General features: G+C 59.5%; 3 protein-coding genes across 3 annotated transcripts; 1 reads left to right on the plus strand and 2 right to left on the minus strand.

Moving 5' to 3' along the window:
* Positions 1-144: 144 nt before the first annotated feature.
* Positions 145-20,393, minus strand: PTSG_00516 (uncharacterized protein). The gene is made up of 9 exons (XM_004999002.1): positions 20,162-20,393; positions 19,754-19,858; positions 19,489-19,559; positions 17,380-19,191; positions 15,827-17,187; positions 15,433-15,713; positions 1,509-15,062; positions 1,157-1,222; positions 145-892 (listed from the first exon to the last, which is right to left on the minus strand). The coding sequence occupies exons 1-9, from the start codon at positions 20,276-20,278 to the stop codon at positions 215-217; spliced, it is 18,045 nt and encodes a 6,014-aa protein (XP_004999059.1). The 5' UTR covers positions 20,279-20,393; the 3' UTR covers positions 145-214.
* A 1,177-nt stretch (positions 20,394-21,570) lies between these two features.
* PTSG_00517 (uncharacterized protein) lies at positions 21,571-22,794 on the plus strand (the record flags this gene model as incomplete). Its single annotated transcript, XM_004999003.1, has 1 exon — positions 21,571-22,794. The coding sequence occupies one exon, from the start codon at positions 21,571-21,573 to the stop codon at positions 22,792-22,794; it is 1,224 nt and encodes a 407-aa protein (XP_004999060.1).
* A 553-nt stretch (positions 22,795-23,347) lies between these two features.
* Positions 23,348-26,533, minus strand: PTSG_00518 (MOB1 protein). The gene is made up of 9 exons (XM_004999004.1): positions 26,408-26,533; positions 26,054-26,119; positions 25,805-25,889; positions 25,488-25,581; positions 25,268-25,331; positions 25,026-25,095; positions 24,631-24,746; positions 24,110-24,196; positions 23,348-23,755 (listed from the first exon to the last, which is right to left on the minus strand). The coding sequence occupies exons 1-9, from the start codon at positions 26,423-26,425 to the stop codon at positions 23,711-23,713; spliced, it is 645 nt and encodes a 214-aa protein (XP_004999061.1). The 5' UTR covers positions 26,426-26,533; the 3' UTR covers positions 23,348-23,710.
* Between the last annotated feature and the right edge of the window lie 12 nt (positions 26,534-26,545).

The following is a 26,545-nucleotide window of genomic DNA, read 5'->3' on the forward strand; positions in this document are numbered from 1 at the left end:
TTGTGGATGGATACACAAGTGAACATAGACACGCACAACTACACACGTGAACATAGACACGCAAATACGTAAACACACACGCCACAGCCACACACACACACAGCCACAGCCACAGCCACAGCCACAGCCACAGCCACAGCCACACACACACACACACACACACACACACACACACACACACACACAGAGCCACGGCTATTCCCATCATCCCATTCTACTGGTGCTCTTTCTTGGATGTGGATGGGCCTGTGGCTGGGCCGGTTCTCCCACTGCTGCCACCAAACGCTTCGCCAAGTTCATGCTCCAGCACATCAAGCGCCTGAAGCAGCAGCCCAACCTCCTGCTCCAGGTACTCGGCATATGCAGCGTGCGACCTCGAAAACAGCTGGCTCAGGTAAGGATTGTGTTGCATCGTGAGCCCAGCATACGCCGCCGCCACCACCGTCCGTGCTCGCCGTCCAGGATCGGTCGCCGAAGACGACGAGGAGGAAGAAGACGAAGAGGCGGCTGCAGCAGCAGCTGCTGCTGCGTGCGCGTCCTGCACCCAAGCCTGGCAAGTGGCTCGAATCTCATGGCGCTTGATGTAGAAATGCTGCCTCACAATGTCCTCAAAGCACTCGGGCGGGGACTCCAGCGTTTGTCGCATCGCATAGCGCACCGTGCCGTAGCGCACGATGTTGTTGTAGCCCATGTTCACCGCTTGCACATCCGGCGCCTGCCGTGAGTGGTCAAAGCCGGGCTCGTTGAAATACACGTCATCCGTCATGATGAGCGACTGAATCGACGTGAAGACCTGCAGCAGCGTGCTGCTCGTGTTCCACTCCTCACCGCCACCGTCCCCGCGCCACGTGCCGAGCAGCGACAGGCAAACCGTGCCGTTGTTGTACAGGTTCTGCCAGAGAAATTGCACCATGGAACGTACACACAGAGGCATGGTGAGGACGCGAAATAAATGGTTATCGTGCTAGCATAACGCCTCCACGCAAGCGCACACCAATTCAAACACGCGCACTTGCATGCACACAGACCAATACCCACACACAGACATAGACACAGACACGCACACACAGACAGACACACACAGACATAGACACAGACACGCACACACAGACCATACACACACAGACAAGCACAGACACAAGCATGTACTACTGACCGGGTTGAAACGAATGCTGCCGTTGCCAGTAGTTACCAGGCGCACAGTTGGAGGCTTGTGTGGGTACTAAATAGCACCAGCGAGGAAGGCATGATACAGGCAGTGATGAGCATCACAGAAGAGGTGGATGAGTCCATAAATGGCCACGCCATGAACGAAACAGATGACGAACAGACACAACAAAACAAAATGACAACAGAAAACAACCAATCAGCCGAGCAGCCAAGCAGCCAAGCAGCCAAACAAACAATAGCACGGGCAAACACACACACACACACACACACACTGACACAGACACACACGCACTCACATGCACAGACACACAACACAGCAGCACAAAGAGGTCACTCACGTTGGGCGGACAAAGGACGTCGAAGAGGAAGCAGCCGTTGGCGTATGGGGTGCCACGGGCGCCGGTGATCAGCACTTGCATGCGGTGGAAGTTGCTCTCGTCACAGCACACGAAGATGGCGTTGGTTGCGTCACAGGGCAGCGTGCGCTTGGCGTCTGTCAGCTCGCGGCCAAGGCGCGGAAGTGCAGGCGACGTCACCGACCGCTGCTCGCCAGATGATAGCGAGAACGTCGAGGGAAACTTGGACTCAATGCGCAGGCGCTGCCGTCCAAGACGTTGGCGATACTCGACAGCATCGGCAACCACAGTTGCCGGCACATCGCTCGTTGCCATTGGTTCTGACGTTGTGGTGGAAACAGCAGGTCTTGTGGTCGTTGGCACAGTTGTTGCAGGTGTTGCAACTTGTCTGTCGCCACGTTCGTTCCCGGCTGCATCCGTGCCCTTGTACTCTGTTGTTGTTTGCTCGTCGCGTGCCGCAGGCCCGTGCCCATCATCGCGCTCACTTGTAGGTGGCGCGACCTCAGGAGTCATCCGCACGCGTTCTGGAGCTGCCGGTGCCTCGACTCTCCGAAAGGCGTCAACTTCGACATGAGACTCCTCCTGCTGCTGGCCTGTGGAGCCCTCCCCATGCACACGCCGATCCTGCCGTTGCTCGGTAGCACCACCACCATCATCATCATCACCACCACCACCACCATCATCATCATCATCATCATCATCATCATCATCATCATCATCATCATCATCATCATGGTCGTCGTCGTCGTCGTTACCACCGTCGTGATCTCGCGGCCTTGTGAAGGGCGACCTGAGCAGGGACGTTGCCGAGGTGAGTGGTGCCGGGGACACCACACCCGAGGACGCCGATGCCCCAGACGAGGACGACAGCGACGACGCAGAGGCCGCACCAGAGCCAGAGCCGGAGCCGGAGCCAGGCATGCCGCGCCTGTCACGTGTCCTGCCCGGTGCCGACGATGACGACGACGATGCGTGTCGGAGCGCAGACTCAACCTCCTCCGCAGCCACTCGCAGTAGGTGCATGAGTTGGCGCTGTGGCCGTGTGGCAAAACGCGCTCCAACTTGCTCGTAGTCGTGCACAAGCGTGCGCAGCATGGACAGGGGCGACTCCAGCCACCGCGCCATCACGTTTGTGTCGTCACACGCGCACAGCGCACGTGCAAACAGCACAAACGCCTTGTTCACGTTGAGGTAGCGGAACAGGTCGTTGATGCTGTCGTTGTGCAGCCACTCCTGCACAACCTGCAATAGTCCACTCTCCTCAACCACCATCACAAACGCCCGCTGCACCCTACGGTTGTTGCTGACGCGTGCCTGCTTCGCACACGCCGTGAGAATGCGGATGTGCGACACCAGGGACTCAATCGACTTTGCGTGCTCCGCAGCAGCAAAGTCCACACGCCAGCTGGGCATCTGCCCGTGCGCGCCCATGCCCATGCCCAAGCCGGCAGCAGGCAGCATGCCCGAGAGCGCGCCGGGGTCGCTGCTGCCGCTGCCGCCTTCAAACAGCGACAGGTCTGGCTCCGAATGTGGCCGTGATGACGCCACCGTGTGCAGCAGGCCGCGTTCCGCCAGGTACTCCCGTGAAATGAGCTGCCGGTTCAGGTTGGAGAACACAAATGGAGCATGCCCAAAGTTGAGCAGGACCAGCGTCGCCAGCTGGCCTGTGACAGCCGGGTAGCGTGCCCGGGCCACGCTGGGGTCGGAGTAGCCGCCAACAATGCAGCCGTTGCGGGTGAAGTACACAAGCCGCTCATCTGCCTTGAAGCCGCAGCCCATGACCGTGCCCGGCGGACACGAGTCCGGGCCGGGAGCGATGTAGTGCAGCTGTCCAGCCCGCAGCGAGCCGTCAAAGGCGTGAAACCCAAAAGTGCCGGCTTGAAAGCCAACCATGCTTGTCAGCGTGGGCAACGCGCTCACGCCAATCGCGGCAAATGCTTCGCGCGCCTCAGCCAGCGTCACCTCAAAGTAGAAGTCACGCAGCGCAGATGCCGGCAGCGGCTTGGCGGTCGTCACCGCACCAACCACCGTCAAGTTCGCTTCCGAAAGCAGGCGTGCTCGCTGGTCCACCAGCTCATGGAACAGCCGCTGCGCCGGGGGCGCCCTGTCCGGCTTTCGCCGCGCCTTTGTGTTGCGCCGCCCTTGTCTTGGGCTGGACCCGGGGCTGACCGAGGTCCACCCTGGAAGCGAGTACGGCAGCGGGGTGGCATGGGTGCGCATGCTGCTACCAGAAGTGGCATCGTTGACGCTGCGCCCAAGAAGCACCGCGGCGTCCTGTAGTGGGAGTGCTCCACCTCGGCGGGGGCTGATCCCCCTCCCCCGTCCCACTGCTGTTCCTCGTCCGATACCACCACCACCACCATCACCACTACCGGCTGCGATTGTGCCGCCAGGTGTCGGGAAACCGATGACTGTCGTCGTTGCTGTCGCTGACGATGAGTGCTGCGGGTGCAGCGAGGGCGGCGCCCCAGCAACGTTGGCAGTGCCCTCCTCTGTGGAACGTGAGGTGACGCCGAGGAAAAACGCAAACTCAGCGCCCTCCCCCTGCACAGCGTTGGTTCTCTTGACAGCAGGGTGTGTCACATCAAACGTCTGCGAATGTGTGGAATCGGCGTCCTCCTCCATCTCTGCCCCGCCGGCGGCAGCAGAGACTGCGCTCACGCAGTAGTGGTACACAATTCCGCTGCTCAGGAGCGTGCGCATCATCGCTTCCGTGTGCTCTTGAACAGGACGCGCGGCGGCGCCACGGCTGCTGGTCATGAGCAGGTTGTACAGCACACCGTCAAGCAGCGCGCTTGCATCTGTCGCACGCACGGCGCTGTCACGCAGCACGTGGTCTGGCATGTGCATCCCCGACTGCAAGTATTCAGCATCCGCAGACGACACACCGGCTCCAACAAGGCGAACCAGCAGCGCTCGGAACACACGGTGCTCAAGCGCGGCGGCAAGAAAGCCCGGAATGTCAGCCAGCACGCGCACATGACGCACAAACGCCTGCGTGTCCTGACGGGCACTTGTCAGACCCACGGTCTCATCAGCACCTGTGGCCTCCTCAAACAGGCGTGCATCTGGGGGAAACGTGGACGCAGCCGCTTGCACGAGCTCGTAGAGCTTGTCGTGTGCAGCAAGCTCGTCAAACAAGCCCCTTGGAAGTGGCCGCTGAGGGTGTTGGCGGTCTGCGGTTTCTGGTGTGTCTTCAACACATGTGCTTGTGCTGCTGGGCGGTGTCGAGGGCAGCCGTGGTGTGAGCACCGGGCGCCCAGTGTTGGCATCCACGTCAAGCGTGCACCACAGCACCAGCGCCCCATCAGCTGGGGACATCTGCGCCAAGTCTCCCAGTGGCAGATGCGCCAGTGAGGGACTGCCGACTGGTTTCGCTTCCGGTGCCTGCTTCGCCTTCGTCGTCTTGCCAGCAGAACCGGCAGCCGTGCCATTGCCGTCATGGCCATGAGCACCACCACCGTTGTCGTTGCCACTGCGGCCGCCGTCGCTGTGACACACATCGCTGTCCGTCGAGCTTGCGCTACGGATGGACACTGCTCCCACTGCCACATCAGAAACGAACACGGTTGAAAGCCCGCTTGCTGTTTGGATCCAGACAAACGTCTTTTCCAGGCGAACCACGCGGCCAACTTGTGCGCGATCCGACATGGCACGCCGCACCACAACGCGGTCGCCCACTTGCACCTCGAGGCCACCAATGCGCAGGCGTGTGCCACAGCAGCCCACCCGCTTTGCCAGGGTAGACTGCGCAGCGGGGAAAAGGATGACGCCCACTCGCTGAAGCGATAACGATGCCGGCACGGCAAGCTGCAGCCCAGACCACAGGCCGTGTTCCGGTGGCGACACAACCCACTCTCGCGGCACAAGCGGCGCCGCCACAGCCGGAGCGTTGGGGGCAATGTGCAGTACAACGCGCACGGAGGCGCGCAGGCTCAGCAGGCGATCCAGGACGAGCGGCGTGCACTTCTGAAGCTGCATGTGGCGGCTGCCTGCAAGCTCACGTGCAAACTTGGGCGATGCCGTACACAGAGCACTCACAAGCAGTGGCAGCAAGGCCACAACACGCGCCCTATCTGGCCAGGGCAGGCGGGACACCGGCGTGGGCGCTGTCACCAGCAGTCGTGCACAGTCATCGCCAGAGAAGTGAGACAGCAGCAATGCTCGTACACGTGCATTTGCACTGCACTGAGCTGCGAAGAACGAAAGTGCAAACACTGCACGCGCGGGCCGTTCTCCTCCCCCTCGTCTTTCCGCTTGCTCCTCCTCCTTGGGTTGTGCGCTTCGGTGTCCTGTCACAGTTGTTGCTAGTGCGTCCTCATCCCTTTCGTCGTTTTCTGCTTCGCGTTCTTCGTTTTTCCCTTCCTTTACTTTCTCCTCCTCCTTCTCCTCCTCCTCCTCCTCCTCCTCCTCTTCTTCCCATGCCAATGCTGGTGCTGCTGTAGTGTTGTCAGTGGCTGTGGGCGCAGCGTGATTCTCTGGTTGAGGATGCATACGACACAGACTGGCGAAGTCCAGGAAGAGCGTGCTCATGTATGGCCTTGATTCATCAAGCAGCGCGTCCAGCACTGCGCGGCTGCACGTGCACAGGGCTGCGAGCACCCGCGCACGCCTGCACGCGCTTGCTGCACTCTCGGTCGCCGAGGGATGCAGCAGAGTCACCACGAGCCACTCTGCCACAGGAACTGAGGCGGCAAACGCGCTGTCCTTGTTGGATGACACAGGTGATCCAGGCAGAGAAGAAGGTACAGCATGCACTGGAAGCTGAGCGAGGGCAGCAAGCGCACCAACGTATGCACGCAGGGCTGCCAGGTGAAGCGACGCCGCCGATACCCCTGTTGTGCGTTCCTGCGGCAGCAATGTCACAGAGTGGGGAGGCAGAACCGCGCGAATGCCACCGGCTGTGACGGTCACGCTGTTTCCAGGGTCAATGCTCACCACGGTGGCCAGCTTGCCGAGCAGGGAGTGGTACCAGGGCCGCCATACAAACCCCAGCCGCTGCGCGTCCGACATGGCAGACACTTCCACGAACACCTGATCGCCAACTGTCAGCTGCTGCGGTGCATGAACAATTTCAAGGTCAGCCATCGACGCGCGATGCACAACCACCGTGCGCCCCACGCTCTCACCACCGTCGCCGTGGCTGTCGCTGTTGCGGGTGGCTGCTGGAAACAGCACACCTGTGCTGTGTGAGACGAATGTGCCGATGGTGCCCGTGGGCACCTCGTACGTGGCGGTGCGAGCCGACCCAAGCAGCCGCACCCGCATCCCCGGCACAAGCAATTCGCGCACATGTCTTTCATAATCAACCACGGACGCGAAATCACCCATGGCAAAGGCGGGCGCACTTCCGCGGTGCAGCGCGCCTGCTGCCAGCAATGACGACTGTATGGCATCAGACACAGTCTCCAAGCCAGCACAGTCCCGTTCGCAGGCTGTGCCTCTGTGACATGGGCGTGATGGAGGCGGTGGTGCTTCGCCCTCGACAGGAAGCGGGGCGGACTGCTGGCTAGAAACGGTCAGCATGGTCCACACGGCTGCAATTGCAGCATCAGCAGCATCATCGAGCATGCGTGCATCATCCCCAGGGGCCTCAACATCGTCCCTACCAACAAGTCCAGCGCTGGAAAGGGCCTCGAGAGACCACGACAAGAGCTTCCTGGCCAGGGCTGATGGGTCCAGCAGCAGAGGAGGGAGTTGGGTGCGAAGGGCAGCCACGTCCTCAGCGGTGTTGCGCAGCTGGTGGATGCCAGCCCGCAGCACGCGACACAGCTCAAGCTGGGATTCCACGCCGCCAGCTGCTGTCGAAGGAGTCGGCGACGGTGGAGACCTGGCCGATGGCGGCGTGTCGCTGTGCACAATGGCGTACACAACTTCCTGCAGCCACTGACGCGTTGTGGTGGTAATGGTGGTGGTGGTGGTCACGGTGGCTGTGCTGCCGTTTGTCGCTGCTGCTGCTGCTGCCGCCGCTGGCATGGGCGTTGTGGTTGATTGCTTTGACGGCGCTGATGAGCCTTGCACGCCTGAACCTGGGTCGGGTCCCGCGCAACGCGGCCGCAGCATGATTACTCGAAGAGCATTGACGTTGGTTGCAGTGAGTGGGCGGGTGAGCAAGGCGGACGCGGCTTGCTCAGCTGCGCCATACTGGGAACACATGCACAGTTGCTGCAGCGCTCGCGCGGCTGTCTGGGGCAGCACAGGCACCAGGGACAACACACGGCGCAGGAGCTGTGGAAACAACGGGCTGTGCGCAACGGCATCGCGCGCTGTCGTTGACGTGCGTGCGGGGTCTGTCATGCAGAGTAGCAGCTTCAGTGCGCTTTCACCGCTCCTCCAGCCCTCGGACGCTGGCAGAGAGATGGCTTGCAAGCTGTCTGCCAGGCGCACGGCCATGGTGCTTGTGCCTGGTTGCCATACCATGCACGTCGCATCCACGGGCACCGCTTCAAGCAGAGACAGCACATATTCAAGGCCGCGGTGCTGTTGCACAAAGCTGAGCACAGCTTGGTCCTTGTGCAGGAGCAGCAGCAAAAGTGACATGAGCGGCGACTCCATCACTTGCACCAATCGAGCGTTGGCCACCTGGAATAGCACTCCAACACAGGCTGCTGCCGCAGCCTCATCCTCGCCAATCAGCTGCAGGATCATGTCAAACAGCAGCACGTCCAAGTAGTTGCTGCTGTTGTTGCCAACAGACGTATCGTCTGCGCCATGTTGGTCTGCGTCACGCGCTGCAGCAGCGGCAGCGTGTGCTGCTTCCACAAGTGACGAGTACGCGTGCAGTTTCGGCACTTCCACGCGCTGACCTGCAAGACTGATACGGCGAGCGCTGTCAGCGCTGCCATGGCTCGTGCTGTCTGCGGTGCCTGCTTTGTCTGTCGCCCATGATTGGCCTGGCTCATCCTCATCAAGGCCATCACCAAGGCCAAGCCTCACCCAGGATGCACGCACGCCACTGAGGTCGTCATCCTCAGCACTCGCACCGGCACTGCCTTCGCCGCCATCACCGCGCCCACCGCGAAGCAATTGCTGCAGGTTCGCCATGGAGGCTGCCAGCGGCTGCCGCGACCGCTGCTGCTGCTGCTGCGCACCAGGTCGGTTGGCGGTGAGGGACTTCAACACGCGCCGCGACACTTGCGCACTTGGTGCTCCCATCCCAAATAGGGTTGCACCCACCTGCCCGGCAGCGCTAGCAGCAGATCCAACAGCAAAAGCGCGCGATTGGTGTTGTGGAAACGACGCGGCCGTGTGTTCGGTGAGGGCGCGATGCACAGCGTGGGCCGGTGGCGGGCTCAGGTACACGAGGGACGTGAGCAAGAACTGCACCTTCTCCAGGAACGTGGCACGTGAAGCGCCATTGTAGCTCTGATGCCGGTCTGGGGATTCGGTGCTGAAGGGCACTGGTGAAGACGTGGGTGAGAACATGTCCATGGGAGGTTCACCCACGTCATCGCCAGCACCATCGCCAGCGGGTGCATCGCGCGGCGGTGCCCACCGCTGACAGGTCCAAAGGTCTCGAACAAAGGTGGTGGTGGCGCGTTGCATGACGCTGCGCAGGATTTGGTGCACATTCTGCAGCAGGGCCACCTTCCACCTCGCAAAGGTGTCGGAGGTGGTCTCCACGGCGAGCGACTGGGTGGCAAGCACGGCCACGGCGCATCGAACCACGAGGCGCAGGAGCGGTGGCGCCGTGAGCAGGACGCGTGTGGACGCAGGCAGCGTCACGCAGTGAACGAGGTCAAGCAGCAGCATGGAGCCGCGGTCTTGCAGGCGCCGGACAGCTTCGGCAACGCACCGCAGCAGCGACTGCATTGCCTGCAGGCAAATCACCTGTACCCCAAGCAGGCGCACAACAGCTGTGCGGATCACCGACCGCAAGTGGAGGGACAACGCCTCGTCCGGGGACTGGCAACAGCTCATCACGCACTGCCAAAAGGCGCGGCTGCGGGCGACCTCCTGAGGGTCCGCGCGCTGTGCCAGGCTGAACGCAATGATGCGCAGCTGGTGATCCGTTGGCGCATTCAGGCGCGCGGTGCTCTGCGACAGCGCCGCAAACAGCGTGTCCAGGGCACCGGCGGAGATGACGGGTCCGGGGCGGTCGGGCGGGCCGTACGGGATGCAGCTGGGGCAGAGGTGGAAGTCGCATCCTTTGGCGCAACTGAACCGGGGCACGCCGCGGGCCAGGCCCGAGTGCTCGCTGCGGCAGGAGATGCACGTCCACGGCCGGTGCTGCTGTGTTGGCTTGGACGGCAGCAGCGTGTGCTCGTGCCAGTCCACGCGCAGTGGCGCGCCTCGGTCGTGCAAAGGCATGAGCACGTTCAACAGGAACGGCAGCGCGCTCGTCGACACCAGGCGCGAGTGGGAACAGGCCCGGAGGTACTGGTACACAACATCCTGCACAAGCGCGTAGTGCGTGTGCAGCGGCACCGGGTGTAGGAGTTGCACCACCGAAGGGTCACTGCACCGCGGGTCAGCAAGCGGCGGCTGCACGGCGCGGCAGAGGGTCGACAGCAACGAGGCCACTGCCCCTTGCAGATCCTCGTCCTCGCTCTGTGCAATGCCGCGCAAGAACCGTGGCATGGCATCATGCGTCAGCACCCACATGATGGATCGCCAGGAGCACCCACCGCTGATGCGCTGGAGCAGGTCCGCCAGCAACAGCAACACGTCTCGAGATAGCGGCTGCAAGAGCGCGCTTGATGCCATCAACGCAAACACGCGCACAGGACCAGCTTCGGCTTGGTCAGGAACAGTGGCAGGAGCAACAATGGCGCTGTCACTGCTGCCAACGCTGCCAACGCGATCGGCGGCATGGGCCAGGCCAGAGCCGGCTTCTTCGTCAGCGATTGGGGCTCGTGTGCGACGGAATTCATGGCGACCGTACACATGACCCGGTATTGTTGTTGTTGTTGTTGTTGTTGTTGCTGCTGCTGTTGCTGTTTTGTTGCTGATTTTCAGGTTGTCGTAACCATGAATGACGTTCCTGTCAGAGGGGGCGGTCCGCGTTACGTGCACGAGAGCAAGATCACACATGTCGAGGGAGGCCGGCGTGTCGTGTGCGTTGAGCACGCGCCCACGCCAAGTCAGGACGGCGGCAGGCAATGCATCACCGTGTGCAAACTGCAGCAAGTCGCACGCGGAGTATACACACGCGGTGCGAAGCAGGCGCACCACGTACATGCCATGCTCCTCACTGGAAGAGAGCGGGCCAGCAGCGCCGTTGCGGGGTTGCCCGGTGGCACTCGCGTCTGTACCGCTGTGCACTGGAGCATCAACTGCAAGGATGACGGCAACAAACGGATCCACGATCGCTTCCTGTTGGCGGATGGCCGGGCGGGGACGCACGTGTAGCACATCCCCTGTTGCGAGACGCAGCATGCCAAACGTCAGCCACCCGGGCAGCACGCGCCCGCCCTCGTTTACAACCTCCATATTCGCCACGTCCAGCCCATGCGCAGCGCACAGCCTCAACAAGAACGCGGCAACAGTCATCAACGCTGACACGCACGTCTCGTGCAGCTCTTCGTGAGGGCGAGGTGGGTGCTCAAACGCGGAGGGTGGCGCTTCTGTCCTGTCTCTGGCCGTGTCTCTGTCCTGCGGGTTCACTGCTGATGGGCCGGTGGCCGATGGTGTGTTGGCGGAAGCTTTAGAGGGCACGCGATGGCGGGCTGCACCGCTTTCCCGCGTCAGACACACCTTCAGTACGAGGTGCGTTGACCACAGTGAGCCGGCAGCATCCGTGCTTTTTGACCTGGGCTTGAGCAGCGGCGTGCTGCCTCGTGTCGTTGTGCTCCCACTGCCACCGCTTTTGCCGATGCTGCTGGTGGCGGAGCGGCTCGCCCCGACAGTCAGGTCTGCAGGTGTGGCTGCCTCCTCAGAGGAAGCGTTCTTGTTGCGTTGTTGGACCGCTTCCAAGGCGAGGGGCGCCCATGCCGTGCGTGCTCCCCAGGGTACCTCGGCCCAGCCGGACACAACCCGGCGAACATGCAGGATATCACCCGGCAGCATGCGAGCAAGCACTGGCGCCGTGATGCGCGCAGCATTCCTCAGTTCAAGCGCGGGTGCAGCGGCTTGCGTGACGACAAACCACTGCATGCGCTCTCGCGTGTGAACGACACGAAGCATGGGCGCTGCCGTGCTGATGGGCAGCCAGCCGTCAACCAGCCCTGGCGTTGTGGCGCGCTTGACTTCCACGCGCATCCATGACCCTTGACACACAAGCACACGCAGCACGTCGCCGGGTTCCACTTGCCCAACGATTGGCGCCGTGGAGGAGGAGGAGGAGGAGGAGGAGGAGGAGGAGGAGGGAGAGGATGACGATGATGATGCGGTTGATGGCGCATTGAGTGCAGGGCCACGTAAAGAAGCGGCGGGCACGGCCCTGAAGAGGGGAATGGCTGACTCACCCACAAAAGAATAGCGTGCACGCAGGGTTGTGGCGGGCTGTATGCGACCAGCGCGGCCATGTGTTGATGCGGCGCCCTTGGTCGTGGCTCGTCCCATGCCCGAGGCGACCATGGTTGACGCTGCTGCTGCGGCCGCTTTGGCTGCTGGTGAGTGAGTCGCAGCAGCTGGGATGGCCACATGGCAGCGAGCACGAAGGAACAGCATCAGCGGGCCGTGTGTATCACCATCGCTGTGGGTTGCGTGCTGCGCATGCGCCTGCTGGTGCTGTCGCTGCAGCAGAAACGACACTGTTTCGTCGCCTTTGAGGTCGTGCTCGTCAGCCATCGTCAGCGATACGGTGGTTTGGTCGTTCACCTCCCAAATGTTACGCAGCGCAGCCATCGCATCTGTCACGGTTGCATGCGCCGCAGCGTACAGGGCAGCACGGCGGTGGGTGTTCTGCTCAGTGACAACGACGCAGGGCAGGTTGCCGCAGTGCGGCGTGGCATGCTTGTCAGGCAAGGGGTGCGTAGCGTCGGGTCGTGAGCGTCGTCGCCCCTCCAGCCGCGGCATGGCCTGGGTGAACGCGTACAGTGCACCAGGAAGGTATCGGCGTGCAGCGGAGACGCCCGCGCGCTCAACGTCATCAAGCAGATCCTGGAGAAGGCGGTTGTGCACGGAGGTGTCAGCGAGGCCTCTTGCCTGCATCAAGCACACGGCGTCGTTGACGATGCGGCGGCTCAGGCTGTGGTTTGGTGCTTGCTGCAAGATGTTAAGGACCAGCCTGTTCCACTCGGCAACGGAAAAGGAGACGGCTCGCACCAGCACGTCCACCACAGCTTGTCCAACTGCCGACGATGCCTGCAAGCACAGCCCAAAATACAGCTGCACCGCCTCATCAACGGTAAGCGTGCACAAAGCGCCGCCTTCAGCAGTGTCGGCATCCATGTCGGGTGAGATCCGTTGTGTTTCACCAGGAACCGTGGGGCGTCGTGAGCTCTCGTCGTGCTGCTGCACTCGTGCCGGCAGTAGCTGCAGCAGGCGATCCAGCACAGCGTGTGCGAAGCGAGAGTTGCGATCAAATGCAGGTGTGGGCAGCACCAGCCTTGCCTTGGTGCTTGCGGCAAGCAGGTTGCGGTGGTTGCGCAGGAAATGTTTCAGGGTTGACGAGAGGCAAAACACGTCCGCTAGCCGCTCAACACACGCTGTGTATGCCAGCTTGCCCATGTGCATGTGTTCCTCCAGCTGCACGTGTTCGTTGCTGGTTGGGGCGCGTGAAGCAGCAAGCATGACAGAGGAGAGGCTGGCTTGGCTCCGCTGCAGCGCGGCTTGTGCAGCCCGCACGCGAGCCTCGAGTTCTGAAGCAACACCCTGGGCTATTTCTGCCAGGTGAACGTCCCGTGGGGCGCCGCCGTCGGCTGGACAACGCGGCCGAGTCTTGCTGTTGCTGGTGCTGGTGCTACTACTGCTGCTGCTTTTGCTGTGCTCTTCTTCGCCACCGTCAGGCACCGGGTCAGAAGAAGGCACTGGTTGTAGCAGCACGTGCCCATATACGGACACAAACAGCGCAAACGGTGGATCCTCAGCCTTTGCAGGGAACAGGGAAGGTAGCCCGGGCAAGTTTGCGCCGGGAGCGTGCATGCCAAATCCCGCACCGATGCCAGCAGCTGAGACGCCATCAAGCCCTTGGTGTTGTTGCCGCTGTTGCTGCGACGGGCTGCGTGTCTGGCGTTCTTGCTCCTGGGTAAGGTTCTGGTGCATGTTCGGCTTGGATGACGCAGCGCGTACAGGCGTGACGGTGAGGGAGCCATCAGAACCCTTGCCAACATGCACATAGGACACACGGTCTGGGGGCGTGCGGTACGGGTCCGGGCTGCCCACGTCGTCGCCGGCAGCGCCTTGGGCTGCAGGGGTGACGGTATCGCACTGGAATTGAAGAAAGCGGCACGTCAACGCGAGGTCGGCGTTGATCGTTGTGCTGTCGACTTCATCAAGCGTGAATGTGCCAATGTGCACGAGCGTGATCTCGGTCAACGTGGGGCCGCCGGTGCATGTGATGCGCAGGGTGCGGTCGTTTGCAGCCAGCGATATGACGAGGCCAGTCACGACAGCGTGTGGAACCTCAACCACCGCCGATGCTTGCCGATGTGCGCCGGGGAAATCCACCCTGTAGCGTTGGAAAACTGTGGCGTCGAGGCCTTCTGGGGCGCTTGCGGTGACGCCTTGCGTGGACAGGCTTGAGCACACGCGCAGGGGCAGCGGGCACGCCGAGCCAACACTTTTACTGGTGCGATGCGGCGTTGGGTGGTACTGGTGTGAACGCTGGCCAGCAGCACTGTCGGCAGTGTTGTTGCTCGTTGTCGTTGTTGTTGGTGCGGTTGGCGTTGACGGGGAGTGAGGTTCTTTGTCATCTGTGGTGATCAGGGGCAGGGTGAGCCGGTCCAGGGAGAAGAGCATCGGCTCGAGCACGGGCGCAGCTTTGCCGCACATGCCATGGAGCGCATGATACATGGCGGCGTTGGCGCTGTGCCTCTCAAGCATGTCGTGTGCGACGCGCAGAAGGGCGCGCATCGCCGCGCAGACAAGCGCACGCGGGTTGGCGCTGCCAAACTCAAAGAGAAGATCGAGTGCCTCCTGAAGACGTGTGCAAGTGGCAGCGTGCTGCTGCATGTCCGGCAACAGCGCAAGCAACTGCGCCGCAATGGCATCGCGTGCCTGCTTGGAGGACGCAGGGGCGGCGTGGACGGCGCAGCGGGCTATCGCTGGCACGGGGCTGAGGCCGGGGTGAGGGTTGGTGATGAACCCATCACGAAGCAGCCGCCGAAGCGCGCTTTCTTGCATCAGAACACGTGGCGCGCACACAAACAGGTGAAGGCTGTGTTTCATTATACGCGCGGCGTGGGAGAGCTGGGCCGGGGCGTCACAGGTCAGGCCTGTGATGCCAAGGATACCATCGCCAACCAGCGTGGACACGTCGGCAGCGTACGGTTGTGGCAGGGGGCGTTGTGCAGCAAGGAGACCGAGGCGAACGTCGCGAACCTGGGTCGCAGCAGGCCCGCACACGTGCACCTGCAACACCCGGGTGCAGGCCGAAACGCCATGTTCGAGCGGGCAAAACAGGACGTCCGCCATCCACGTGTCATCGGGACCCTGTATTCCCAGCATCATTCCGAAACACAAGGCGTCAGCAGGGATGATCACGGGACGATGCACAGTGCAGTTAAAAAAGGCGTACGTGTGTGTGTGTTGTGAGAGTGTGTAGGTGCGTGTGTGTGTGTGCGTGCCTGTATGTGTGTATGTGTGTGCGTGCGTGTGTGCGTGTGTGTGTGTGTAGGGAGAGAGTGTGTGTGTGTGTGCGTGTGCCTGTGTATGTGTGTGTGTGTGTGTGTGTTGGGCAACTGGGGAAGAATGCAAGAGGGCGACACTGGGCGCACGCCTGATGCGATTGCACACCGCAAAATGCTTTAAGTGCATGCACACACAGAAACATAGTGTTGGGATCGACAGAGCTGCTACGTACATCAAGCAGCTGGCACTTTTGCAGAGGAATGCAAAGGACGCTTGGCTGTGTTGGCGCTGAAGATGCTGGTTCAAACACAAGTACAACGGAGCTCTGCTCCACACGAGCAACATCCTGTGCCTCGGAGCAGGCCAGCAATCGCCTCACAGAGACGTGAACGCGACAGCTGGTAACTTGGCCACGCGCTTTGACGTGGAACGCTGCGGACACGGCATCACCGGCTGGAACGTGGCCGACTCTCGCGATCACCTCGCCTTCACACAACCGGACATCGTCTTGCTCTGTGTAGTGTGTGCAGGTGAGCATGAGAGTGAACACAGGCGAGAAGGAGAGGGAACACATGTGACAATGAGAGGGAACGCATGTGCAAGGCAGGCAGGCAGACAGGACTCACGTGGCTCATTGGTGCGCCTGAGCGTCTTGGTGGTGAGGCCCTGTCGTGTGATGGCAAACTGCTTCACCCAAGCCAGGGCCACGGGCTCCTCGGTGCCCTGGGCCTTGGTCTTCTTCCTGCTCTTCTTTTTCTTGCCTTTGGTCTTGGCAGCATATTGGATTTGCAGCCAGTCCCCGCTTGCACGTGCGACGGCGTGCACCACCCCGCCCTTTCGAAGAACACCAAGCGGTTCTGCGTCCAGCGATGGTGCTGCGCGCACACGCAAGGGGTTGTCGCCATTCAAGACGAATTCAACAGGGGCGGCAAACGTCTGCACAGCCTGCACAGGCGTCGAAGAAGAGGCAGATGAAGGGGATGGCGATGATTGCGGTGGCAGGGACAGCGGTGATGGCGGTTGACGTGGCGGTTCAACACCTGCACCCGCAGAAACCACAGCATCACCGCCAACGCAGACCATGCCGGCACGCAGAGGCGGCGGCCACGCGGGCGGCAGGTCGTGCAGGCACAGGGACGACGAGACACCGGCATCGAGAGCAGGCTCGGTGTTGCTCGCGGCATCGGTCGCACAGGTATGCGCCAGTGCAAGAGGCGCTGATGTGGTGGCGATGATGTGAGGGGCGCTCGCGTGCTTCGGGAGCAGCTGAACCGGCGAAATCAGCGAGGGCACCTGGTCAATGCTCGGTGCAAGGGACGTCAGGGGCTCTTCGGACTGGTGCCGGCGTGTTGGTGAAAGGAGGTATGGGGGCACAGCGAACGTGGTGAGCTGGGGCGTGGCGTCCACAACACCAACTTCGGAGGTGCGAGCGTTGAAGTGAACGGCGCCAATAGGGAGGCGGAGCGATGGGTCTGCAACGCTGAGTCGGTGGCATGCCGCTTTCCGTGCGTGCACGTGGACGGCAATACCTGAGGCCGCATCAAGGGCAATGCAGCCTGTGGGTGTCGGAGTGATGCGCACACCCTCTGCAGGGTCTGAAAACTCAGCCGGAAGCGGAATAACCAGCCACTGCGCGCTGCACCACCTTGCTCCTGCAGTCGTGTTGCGCAGAAGAGCATCGCGTAGCGAAATCACTGCCGCGCAGGGGCCGTGTTCATCGTGGTTGCCAATGGCAATCACACAACGCGGCAATGCATCATCACCATCTTCACTGGTAGCTGTGCTGTTACCATCTGCTGCGTCGCAAGTTTCACAGCAGGCGAAGACCTGTGCAAGGGGCACAGCAAACCCGCCTACGCACTGAGCGTGCTCCAGCGTGCGCTTGTCTGAGAACTGCAGCACTTCGGCGTGTCGGCGCTGCAAGTGCGATGCAGTTGCACTCAGCGTTGGGAAGCGTAGTCCTTGTTCCAGGTGATCCACGGGCGAACTACGTGGAAAAAGTGTTAGATTGAGTGTATGTGTGAGTGAGTAAGTGTATGTGTGAGTGAGTGAGTGAGTGCGTGCGCGCGTGCGTGTGTGTGTGTGAGTATGTGATTGAGACTTGCGTGTAGTAGGTATCGTGCAGCCGTCTCGGTGTGGCACACGAGCCAGCAAGTGTAAACAGGGTGCGAGGACGTACACAAAGTATCCATCTGGCGTCTCGGCGAATGAAGCGAGTGCAGAGTCGACGCGGAACACGGCAACCAGCGAGCCCTCGGAGCCCGCAGAGAACAGCACGTGCACGAAGAGCGGCAAGAAAGGCAGCGGCTGTCCCATCACACCCACATGCAAAATTTCGCCAAACTCAAGCAGGCCTGCTTCCAGCAGCGCTGCAGCCTCATGGTCAATCAAGGGACGGCGCGCAGTGGGCCACATGCCAGCCTCATCGCCCACGCTCGCATCATCATCATCATCATCATCATCATCATCATCATCATCATCATCATCATCATCATCAGCATCAGCATCAGCATCATTGTCGTCGTTGTCGTTCGATGTTCGGGCGGAGGCCGGTGGTGATGAGGAAACACCGCCGTCTTGCCTGACGACCAAGACATTGCTGGGCTTAGCACTGCTGCGTCGGTTGCAATGTTGCAATAGTACAGGCGAGCAAAGCAGGGAGCCCACGTCGCACGTGCGCGTGTTGAAATGCGTGAGCAGGGCAAGTTCAGGGCTCGTACCCCACACCGACACAGTGCCGGAGTCAGGACACGCCATGACAAGCGTGTGTAACGCTTTGCTCTCGCCAACAAGCGGGATGGAAGGCGGTGTTGCCGACGCCGTTGACAATGCAAGCGCCGCAGCGGCTTGATTGTGCAGCCACGTTTGCTCCGAGTCAGCGCTGGCGTCATCACTCTCATCAGCTCGGGCTCGCTCACCATCGCTCACAGCGTCACTGTCATACACCCAACTCCCCGGCTCACCCTCTCTGGCATCGTCACCATCACCAGCATCGTAAGCAGCACCATCTTCATCGTCTTCCTCATCATCATAATCATCATAGTCATCATCGTCATCATCACCAGACTGCATGTCAGCAGCATTCACGTCGAACGCACCACCATTACCATCCATGCCATCCGTTGACCGTTCACGACTGCTTCCTCTGCTTCCATGGTCACAGCCGTGGTGCAGACGATAGGAGTGCGGTTCGTTCGCGTGTCCTGTCCAGGTCGCGTTGTCTCCAGCTCCGCCACGTACAGCGGTGTCGCCGTCGTGACCATCATCATCATCATCATGTTCATCGCTGTCACGCTCTTCTTCTCTCCCGTCGTCGTCATCATCATACTCGTCTGTGTCAAAGTCATCGCAGGAGTACCATCCGCCAGCCCCGCTCTCGCTCGTGCGTGTGTGCGACGGGTACGTGCGCCCAGGCAGGTTGTTGATGGCCGTGTGCAGGGGGATGTTGCGGGCGTGCATGCTTGTCCAGCCCGCATCCGGAAGTGCGCTGCGCGTTGAGCTGTGCTCGATGTATTGGAGGAGAGCAGCGATGGAAGCCGGGGAGTCACACGCAAACGTGGCGTGGGTGTCGTTGGGTGCGTTGGTGGCAGCGCTGTTGTTGTTGTTGTTGTTGTTGTTGTTGTTGTTGTTGCACATGGCGGTGTAGTGGCGCACGCGATGCGGCTGTGAATCCGTTGGCGCGTGCACAAAGCCGGCATCAGCGAGCACGTATGGTGACAGCGTTGGATGCCCCCACGCAGAGAAGGTGTGCAGACGCTGTAGACACGATTGCATGCGCGTTTCTGGTGTGGTGTGGAACAGAAACCCTGCTTGGGACTGGCGCAGCTTGTCCTCCATGCCTGCAAGCACGCTCTGCACCCGCGCGCACCACAACGGAGGGTGAGCCAATGCAGCATCACCCATGCTTGCGAGGCGGCTCGACACAGCAATAAAGCAGGCAGCTTCTGCCGCCCGCAAGGAGAGAGCCACGCGCTCCACACGCTCGCTACCCCTGTCGCCGCCGGCAGGGGAATGTGGAGGTTGTGTGTATCATTTGCGTGTATGGCGTGTGCGTAAATATATGTGTGTGTATGTGTGTGGGCGTGAGTGCGTGTGAGTGAGCGAGGGGATGTGTTGGGTGGACACGGCAGATCAGAGAGAGAGAGTGTGTGTGAGAGAGTGTGTGTATGTGTGTGTGTGTGTGTGAAGAGGACTGGAGGCGGGAACAAGGCGTTGGGCAATCAACAGCCGGAGAACCAACCCATCGATGGCAAGCGCGCAGCTGCACAGATGCAGGCGTGTTACATACCCAGATTGGATGGTCTGGAATTGGGTGAGGAATGCTGTGAGCGATTGTCGTTGCTGCTGCGTAGAGTTGCGCTGCGTGATGGCGGTGATGAGTGAGTGTGTGTGTGATGAGTGTGATGAGTGAGTGTGATGTGAGTGTGTTGGATGAGTGAGTTGGATGAGTGAGTGTGATGAGCATTGCAAAGAGGTGTGGACGAGGCCATTCAGTGCTGCCTGAAATGGTAGCGACAAAGTTGACATCAGGCCCATGCTCCCCCAGCACATACCATGCTCGCTTCGAGTTGGCTCCAGTTGAGATGATGCAGCAGGCAGCCAAAGTCTTGTGCAGACAAGTCAAAGCAGACAACATCTGCTTCTTCGTCTTCCACATCCTGGAAAACATTGTCCAGTACGTGACGTGGTGATGGGTGTGCACACGAGTGCATGTGCATGTTGAATGATGGAACGGGGTGAGCGACAGCTAAGACACTTCTGCCTTTTTGCAAAAACTAGATGGCTGTGCAGCTCCAAGCACGGCCGAACGCACCTGTGGACGGGTCAGCAATCACACACCCACCGACACAGACACCGACACCGACACAGACACAGACACCGACACACACACACACACACACACACACACACACACACACACACACACACACACACACACACAGAGGCGCAAGTTCACGTACCTGGGATGGAAAGATGTTGTGACAGGGATAGGTGGTTGTGTCTGGGAGGATGCATTTGACTTGGCTCGGGGATTGCACGAGAACCGCACCACACGAGTTGAGGTAGGTTGCCCGCATGCATGCATTTGGCAAAGTTGCGATGGGTGCAGGCAATGGACACGCTAGTCGTCTTCTCGCTTCCTCCACCAAGGCGTGCAAAGGCTGCTGCTGCTGCTGTTGTTGTTGTTGTTGTTGTTGTTGTTGTTGTTGTTGTTGTTGTTGTTGTTGTTGTTGTTGTTGTTGTTGTTGTTGTTGTTGTTGTTGTGCGTGATGGCCGGCAGACGCGGCGCGTGCTGGGCTGTCCTTGCTGTTCTTGTCATGTGCAGGTACGTGAGATGCTGACGCGGGTATGGAGATTGGACAAAATCCACTCGTGTCTGAGGACACCAGCCAGATGTTTCGGTCTGTGTCAGCATGGAGGTGTAAACCCACAGCACGGTGAAGTGGCAGGGGTTGGCGCCCCTTGGGAGTCAGCTTCACCGCCTCCATGCTGCCCTATCTATCTGCCAGGCTCCAGAATGATGGTGCTGAGGTCAGGGGTGGGAGAGGGCAGCCGTTCACAGATGCAGATGAAGGCGCTGTATGCTGGTGGTTGGTTCTTGGTTGATAGTTGTTGGTCGTCGCAGTGGTTGTTGGTCGTCGCAGTGGTTGTTGGTTGGGGTTGTACAAGTCGTTGTTGTCGCTATGATCGTTGCTGTGCGGTCGACAAGCAAGCAGATTCCCACGTGCACGCCACAGTGCAGGGATGGCGCGGTTGGTTCGCTCGCACGCACGCACGAGGCGGGTGGAATCACCAGGGCTAAATCGGCCGCGGTGGTTGGCGATATGGTTGTCGCGACAGTAACATGCGCGGCAGCGATCGAGGGTGTGCTGTTGATGCGGTGCTGATGCTGCAGGGCTGATGCGTGTGAAGTCTCGGGTGGTTTGAGGTTGTCGTTGTGGTTGCAGTGGTAGGGGATTCCCTGACGCCGTTCAACGAGCTAGCCAGCTGAATAGTGGCAGGGAGCGTGTGTCTCTTGCTTTGGGATCAAGCCGGAGGGAAAGTGACGGCCAATTGGCGTGGCATTGATTGATTGAAGCAATAACTTGCTTGCCAGCGAGTCTTCACGATCATCAAGTGAACGCTTGCTTGCTTGCTTGCCTGGCAGTTAAGCACAAATCCGCAAGCGCGCTCGCGCAACAGCAGACAGCAGCAGAGACGAATCGTGAACGGGTCGCCACAACCACCACAGAACAGAAACTACTTTTTGTGGTGTGCTGTTCCTCCTCTCAACGACCACCACAATCCACGAGCACAACAACGACAACGACAACAACGACAACGCTCTTCTCCATTCGTCGACGCCCACACACATCCACGCGGCCACAGCATGAGTGAGCCGAAGAAGGTGATGACGGCAGCGGTAGGGGCGGAGAAGGAGGAAGAGAAGGGGACAAGGAAAGGGTGGAGGAAAGAAGGGGCTTCAAAGAAGAAAAGAGACACGTTGCAGCTTGTGAACGGCAGTAGCCGCACCAGCAGCAGCAGGAGCAGCAGCGGCGTGCGATCGAGACAGCAGAGCGAGCGCGGTCTGGACTTGGACCTCGCTGCCGACACCAATGGCGCATCCGTGAAGCGACAGCTGTCAGCACCAGACATGGAGGGGTTTGTGTTGAAGAAGTGCAGGCGAAACGGCGACGATCGCCCCTGGAAGCGGCGCTGGTTCATGTTATGCAGCGGCTCCATCTTCTACCACCACACGCAGGCCAAGGCGGACCCCGTCCGCTTGTTTGTGGACGTTGCCGGGGCCAGCGTGGAGCCGTGCGATGCGCCGTCCGGGTTTGGCATTGCCATTCGCCGGGCAGACCAACCCAGATCACACTGCTTCGCTGTCAGGACCGAGAACGAGCGCAGATCCTGGCTGGCTGCGCTGGCAAACGGCGTCGCACGCCCACCGCTGAGGTTGCCGGAGGACGACGACGACGATCTGCGCCGCGCGCCAGGCGGCATGTACAGGTTCAAGTCGGCGCTGGCCAGCGCATTTGCCACGTCATCGCTTGGCAAGCACCTGATTCGGCGGTACCTCGACGACGCTGCGCGGGCGCTCATCTCGCACGTGCTGGACTTCACTGAGGCCGAGGCCGGGCGATCTGTGCGAGGCAAGATGGAGACATACATCTTCGATCTCGCGTCCCGCGTCGCCATCATCGTGCATGAGAACGCGCTGCCCGCAAACCTCGACACGTCAACCCTGTTTGACGAAACCATCACCTTCTGCCAGTTGTATGTGCGCTTCAGCCGGGATCGCCGTCTGGCCAAGCAGCGGCAGCTTGCCGTGGAGCTGTCTGCGCCGTCCGAACAAGACGCCACGCAGCGCCAGGCCGTCATATCTGATGTGGACGCAAGCGAGCTGTTGCGGGCCATCGCCTACGTCACCAGCGTGTGGCGAACCATCCTCCAGCATAACGTCTCCGAGAAGACGCTTGACCGGTTTGACTTTGTGGTGGAGCACCTGCTGCAGGAGGATCGCATCAGCGCCATCTTCGACAAGACGGAGCATCGCCAGCGCATGTGCGGCATCGAGCAGTCCCTCCGCGAACTCATGGAGATTTATTGAGCCTGTGTGTGTGTGTGTGTGTGTGTGTGTGTGTGTGTGTGCGTGTGTAAGAACGTATTGTGTGTGTGTGCGTGTGTGCGTGTGTGTAAGAACGTATTGTGTGTGTGTGTATGTGTGTGTGTGTGTGCGTGTGTGCGTGTCTTGTTGTGGGTGAAAAAAGAAAGCACAACCCCGTGTGTTGTGTTGTAAAGGTTACATTAATTCCTTGGACGAGCCTTTTCGTCCTTCCTTGCTTCATGAAGTTGTTGTTGTTGTTGTTGTTGTTGTTGTTACACTCCCAGCCATTATTCTGGAACTAGGGCAGCTCCGCGAAACGAGCGAGGCCGCCGCTGTTAGTTACATTACGACCCAATACACCCTTGTTTGACGTGGGTGGAAGGACACACTCGTGTGACGTTGATTGTTGAACGAGTGTAGCTTGCTCAAGTATGCACACACGTGCACGCGAAAGCGCGTGCAAACATGCACGCAAACGCACTCACAGCCACACAAATGCACGCACGACCGAGCTCATCTCGTGCAAACAGGCACAATCCGCGCAATCGTGCTGGCGTCGGCTGTACGCATGTATTCGTGGGTGTACACAGAGGCCTCAAGCACTGCACCACAAAGCAGACACCAGGCAGCAGCAATAGGAAACAAACAAAGACACGCACGCACACAGAGGCAAGGAATTTACGTGTACAGCAGTTGGGGAGGAAGCAGATCACACCCACACATATCAGCTGGGCTTCTGGAAACGCGATGAGGATGAAAGGAATGCGCGCAAAGCAAGGCGAAAAAGAACAAGACAATGACTGGGCAGCAGGATCGGCAGGGCATGGCAGGTGTGTGAGTGTGAGTGTGTGCGCGCGTGTGCGTGAGAGAGAGAGAGAGTGTGTGTGTGTGTGTGTGTGTGCGCTGTCGTTGTTGTTGTTCATAGCGCGTCCTCCTTGGGAAGAAGCTGTCTCGTCAGCTCTCTCTGTGCAAAGGACACGAAGCACACACAAGATGGAGAGGGGTGTCAGCGTGATGGTGGTCAGGGTGGGGTCGATACAAGGGTTTGCATGAGTGTGCGTTGCTCGTATCGTGGCAGAGACAGGAAGCAGCCAATTGGTCATACAATGTGCACGGGAGTACATAATGCCCCAAACGCAGACACAAAAACAAACAAATACAACCACAGCCAGAGCTGTGTGTGTGTGTGTGTGTGTGTGTGTGTGTGTGTGTGTGTGTGTGTGTGTGTGTGTGTGTGTGTGTGTGTGTGTGTGTGCGTGTGTGTTGTGTGCGTGTGTGTGTGAAGACAGAGTGAGAGGGAGGAGAAAGAATGACGCACCAGGGGCAGGAGCTCCTTCTCGGGCACGAGGTCAAACGTCCGCACAAAGTAGTAGAAGTGCTTGTAGCACGTGTTGATGTGCGCCTCCTGTGTGGACCACAGGATAGCACCGGCAATCACGGTAGCGAAGACAAGGAGGGCATGAGAACTAATTGCGCTCGCGGGTCAAGTATGACACGTGATCGTGGACAGGCAGAGCGCATACAATGGGAGCTGGTTGCGCATCGTATTGAGGTCGTGAAAGAAACAAAAGGATGTAGCTGCAACAACAGTTCTTCCTCCGAGAGACGGTTAACACACACACAACAACACACCACACACACACAACAACACACACCACACACACACACACACCACACACACACACACACAACAACACACCACACACGCACACACCACACACACACCACACACGCACAAACACGCACACACACACACACACACACACACACACCACACACGCACACACACAACAACACACCACACACGCACCACAAACAAGCACACACCACAACACATACCGCGCCGATGGTGGTGAGGCGATCAAAGTGGTGGTAGTACACGTGCACAAACACCCTGAAGAGGCGCTTGAAGATTTGCTGCACAATCTTGTGGAAGTTCTTGGGGAAGGGGATGTCTGCGTTGAACAAAACAGCAAGAAGCACACATCGAACAACGACGCAGCCGTGAGGGTCACAATACAGTGTCCATGTGCAGCCTTGTGGCATATCGATAATGAGGATGGTTTTGGTTGTGCAGGCACTGATGAAATGGCATGAACAGCGCCCCGCTCACGAAGATACACACAACACACGCTGTCATTAACAACAGCACCTTCAGCATCACCTTCAACAACATCAACGCACATCAACACACACGCACGCACACACAGACACATGCACGAATGCACACGCACGAGCTTCTGGTGGAAACACTTTCTCGTCGTTGATGAGGGTCTCGATCCACTCCATCAGCAGCGTGATGTACTGAGTAGCAACAGGGAAGCACCGCAATGACAATCGGTGAATGGCAAGTGTGCACCAGTGTGTGCGTGAATGGGTGAGGGCAGGCGACAGAAATTGTGCAACAAAAGGAAACCATCGAGGGGACATTGCGGTTGATATTGCCCAACAACGACGTGGAAGTGTGGCGGCTCACCTTTGGTGCAGATACGACTGTGGGCTTCTTGTAGTGCACGTCATCCTTCCACGCGTACTCATACCTATCGTGTGCGTGTGTGTTTGCATTTGTGGGTGCGACGATTGTGTGAATGTGTGTACATGGGAGAGGATGACGTCCATGATGTGGAAAGGGGAGTGCTATGAACCAAGGTGGCCATGCACGTGCATGTGCGTGTGTGTGTGAACATTGAACATACTGTGGGCCGCCGGACATGACGGGGCAAGATTCGTCTGTGCAGTCGTCGCACACTGTGCCGTAGATGAGGTTGATGCGGTTGAAGAAGTCCACCACTGTGATGCGCAAAACAGAAAGGAGTGGTGAGTGGCACAATTGTGCGAAGGACGACATGAGGTAAAGCACGAAGATAGCCGAGAGAGAGAGAGAGAAATTGTGTGTGTGTGTGTGTGTAAGATAGAAAGATAGACACAGATACAGACATACACGCACAGAACCAGCCGCATGTACACACACGCACACAGGCACACACAGGCACACCCGCACAAGTTGCCGCACCGTGCATGGCAAGCCACTCGTTGAGGTCCTCGCCCTCTGGAAGCTGCACACAACCCTTCAAATCCATGCCGGCGTTGAGGGACGCCTATGCTCGCCCCAAATTATAGAGGTACACGCGCAACAGGGGGAAGCAAGATTGTGAGCTCCTCACCCAGCTGAAAGTCAAATGTCCAAATGAAAAGAACGACACCCATGCAGACTCGACCCCCTCACTCCCTGTCGGGGTTTGCATAGCCACGTGCCACATACCGATGCCTTCTTGTGCAGCTCATAGCGAAGCGTGCCTTCTTTGAAGTTCTTCTTGGGCCGAAACGTCTATTGATGTGCATGCATGCGTGTGTGTGTGTGTGCGTGTGTGTGTGTGTGTGCGTGTGTGTGTATGTGTGTGTGTGTGTGTGTGTGTGTGTGTGTGTGTGTGTGTGTGTGTGTGTGTGTGTGACACAATGGCATGAATGAAGGCATGAGCGAATGAGCGACTGAGTGTGTTTGGTTGTGCCTGTGTGCGTTGCATAAACCAAGCTTACACTGTGTCATGCACCACCACCTTCTCCTCCATCACAGCCACCGCCTCCTCCTTCTCCACCATCATCACCACCTCCACACCTTTGCGCCGCGGAACATGGTTGTGTTGGGTGGGAGGAAGGCAGGAAAGCAGAGGCGACAACAAGGAGGCGAGGAGGCGATTGTTTTGTTGTTGTCGGTGTTGGTCGTTGTCGTTGTGTGTGCTTGGATGTGTAAACT

This window comes from Salpingoeca rosetta (genome assembly GCF_000188695.1).
Source record: "Salpingoeca rosetta unplaced genomic scaffold supercont1.1, whole genome shotgun sequence".
Taxonomy (NCBI): Eukaryota; class Choanoflagellata; order Craspedida; family Salpingoecidae; genus Salpingoeca; species Salpingoeca rosetta.

What these genes read in the sequence shown, in the direction of transcription:
- PTSG_00518 (XM_004999004.1), bottom strand. An exon ending in GTCATGTCCGGCGGCCCACA is followed by an intron (nt 25,332 to 25,487) that starts GTATGTTCAATG and finishes CGCACACGATAG; the next exon opens with GTATGAGTACGCGTGGAAGG. An exon ending in AGTGTTTCCACCAGAAGCTC is followed by an intron (nt 24,747 to 25,025) that starts GTGCGTGTGCAT and finishes TGTTCAACGCAG; the next exon opens with ACATCCCCTTCCCCAAGAAC.
- PTSG_00516 (XM_004999002.1), bottom strand. Translation starts at nt 20,278, where the DNA reads ATGCGGGCAACCTACCTCAACTCGTGTGGTGCGGTTCTCGTGCAATCC. An exon ending in AAAAGTGCCAGCTGCTTGAT is followed by an intron (nt 15,063 to 15,432) that starts GTACGTAGCAGC and finishes CTGGGAATACAG; the next exon opens with GGTCCCGATGACACGTGGAT. An exon ending in ACGTCCTTTGTCCGCCCAAC is followed by an intron (nt 1,223 to 1,508) that starts GTGAGTGACCTC and finishes GGTGCTATTTAG; the next exon opens with TACCCACACAAGCCTCCAAC.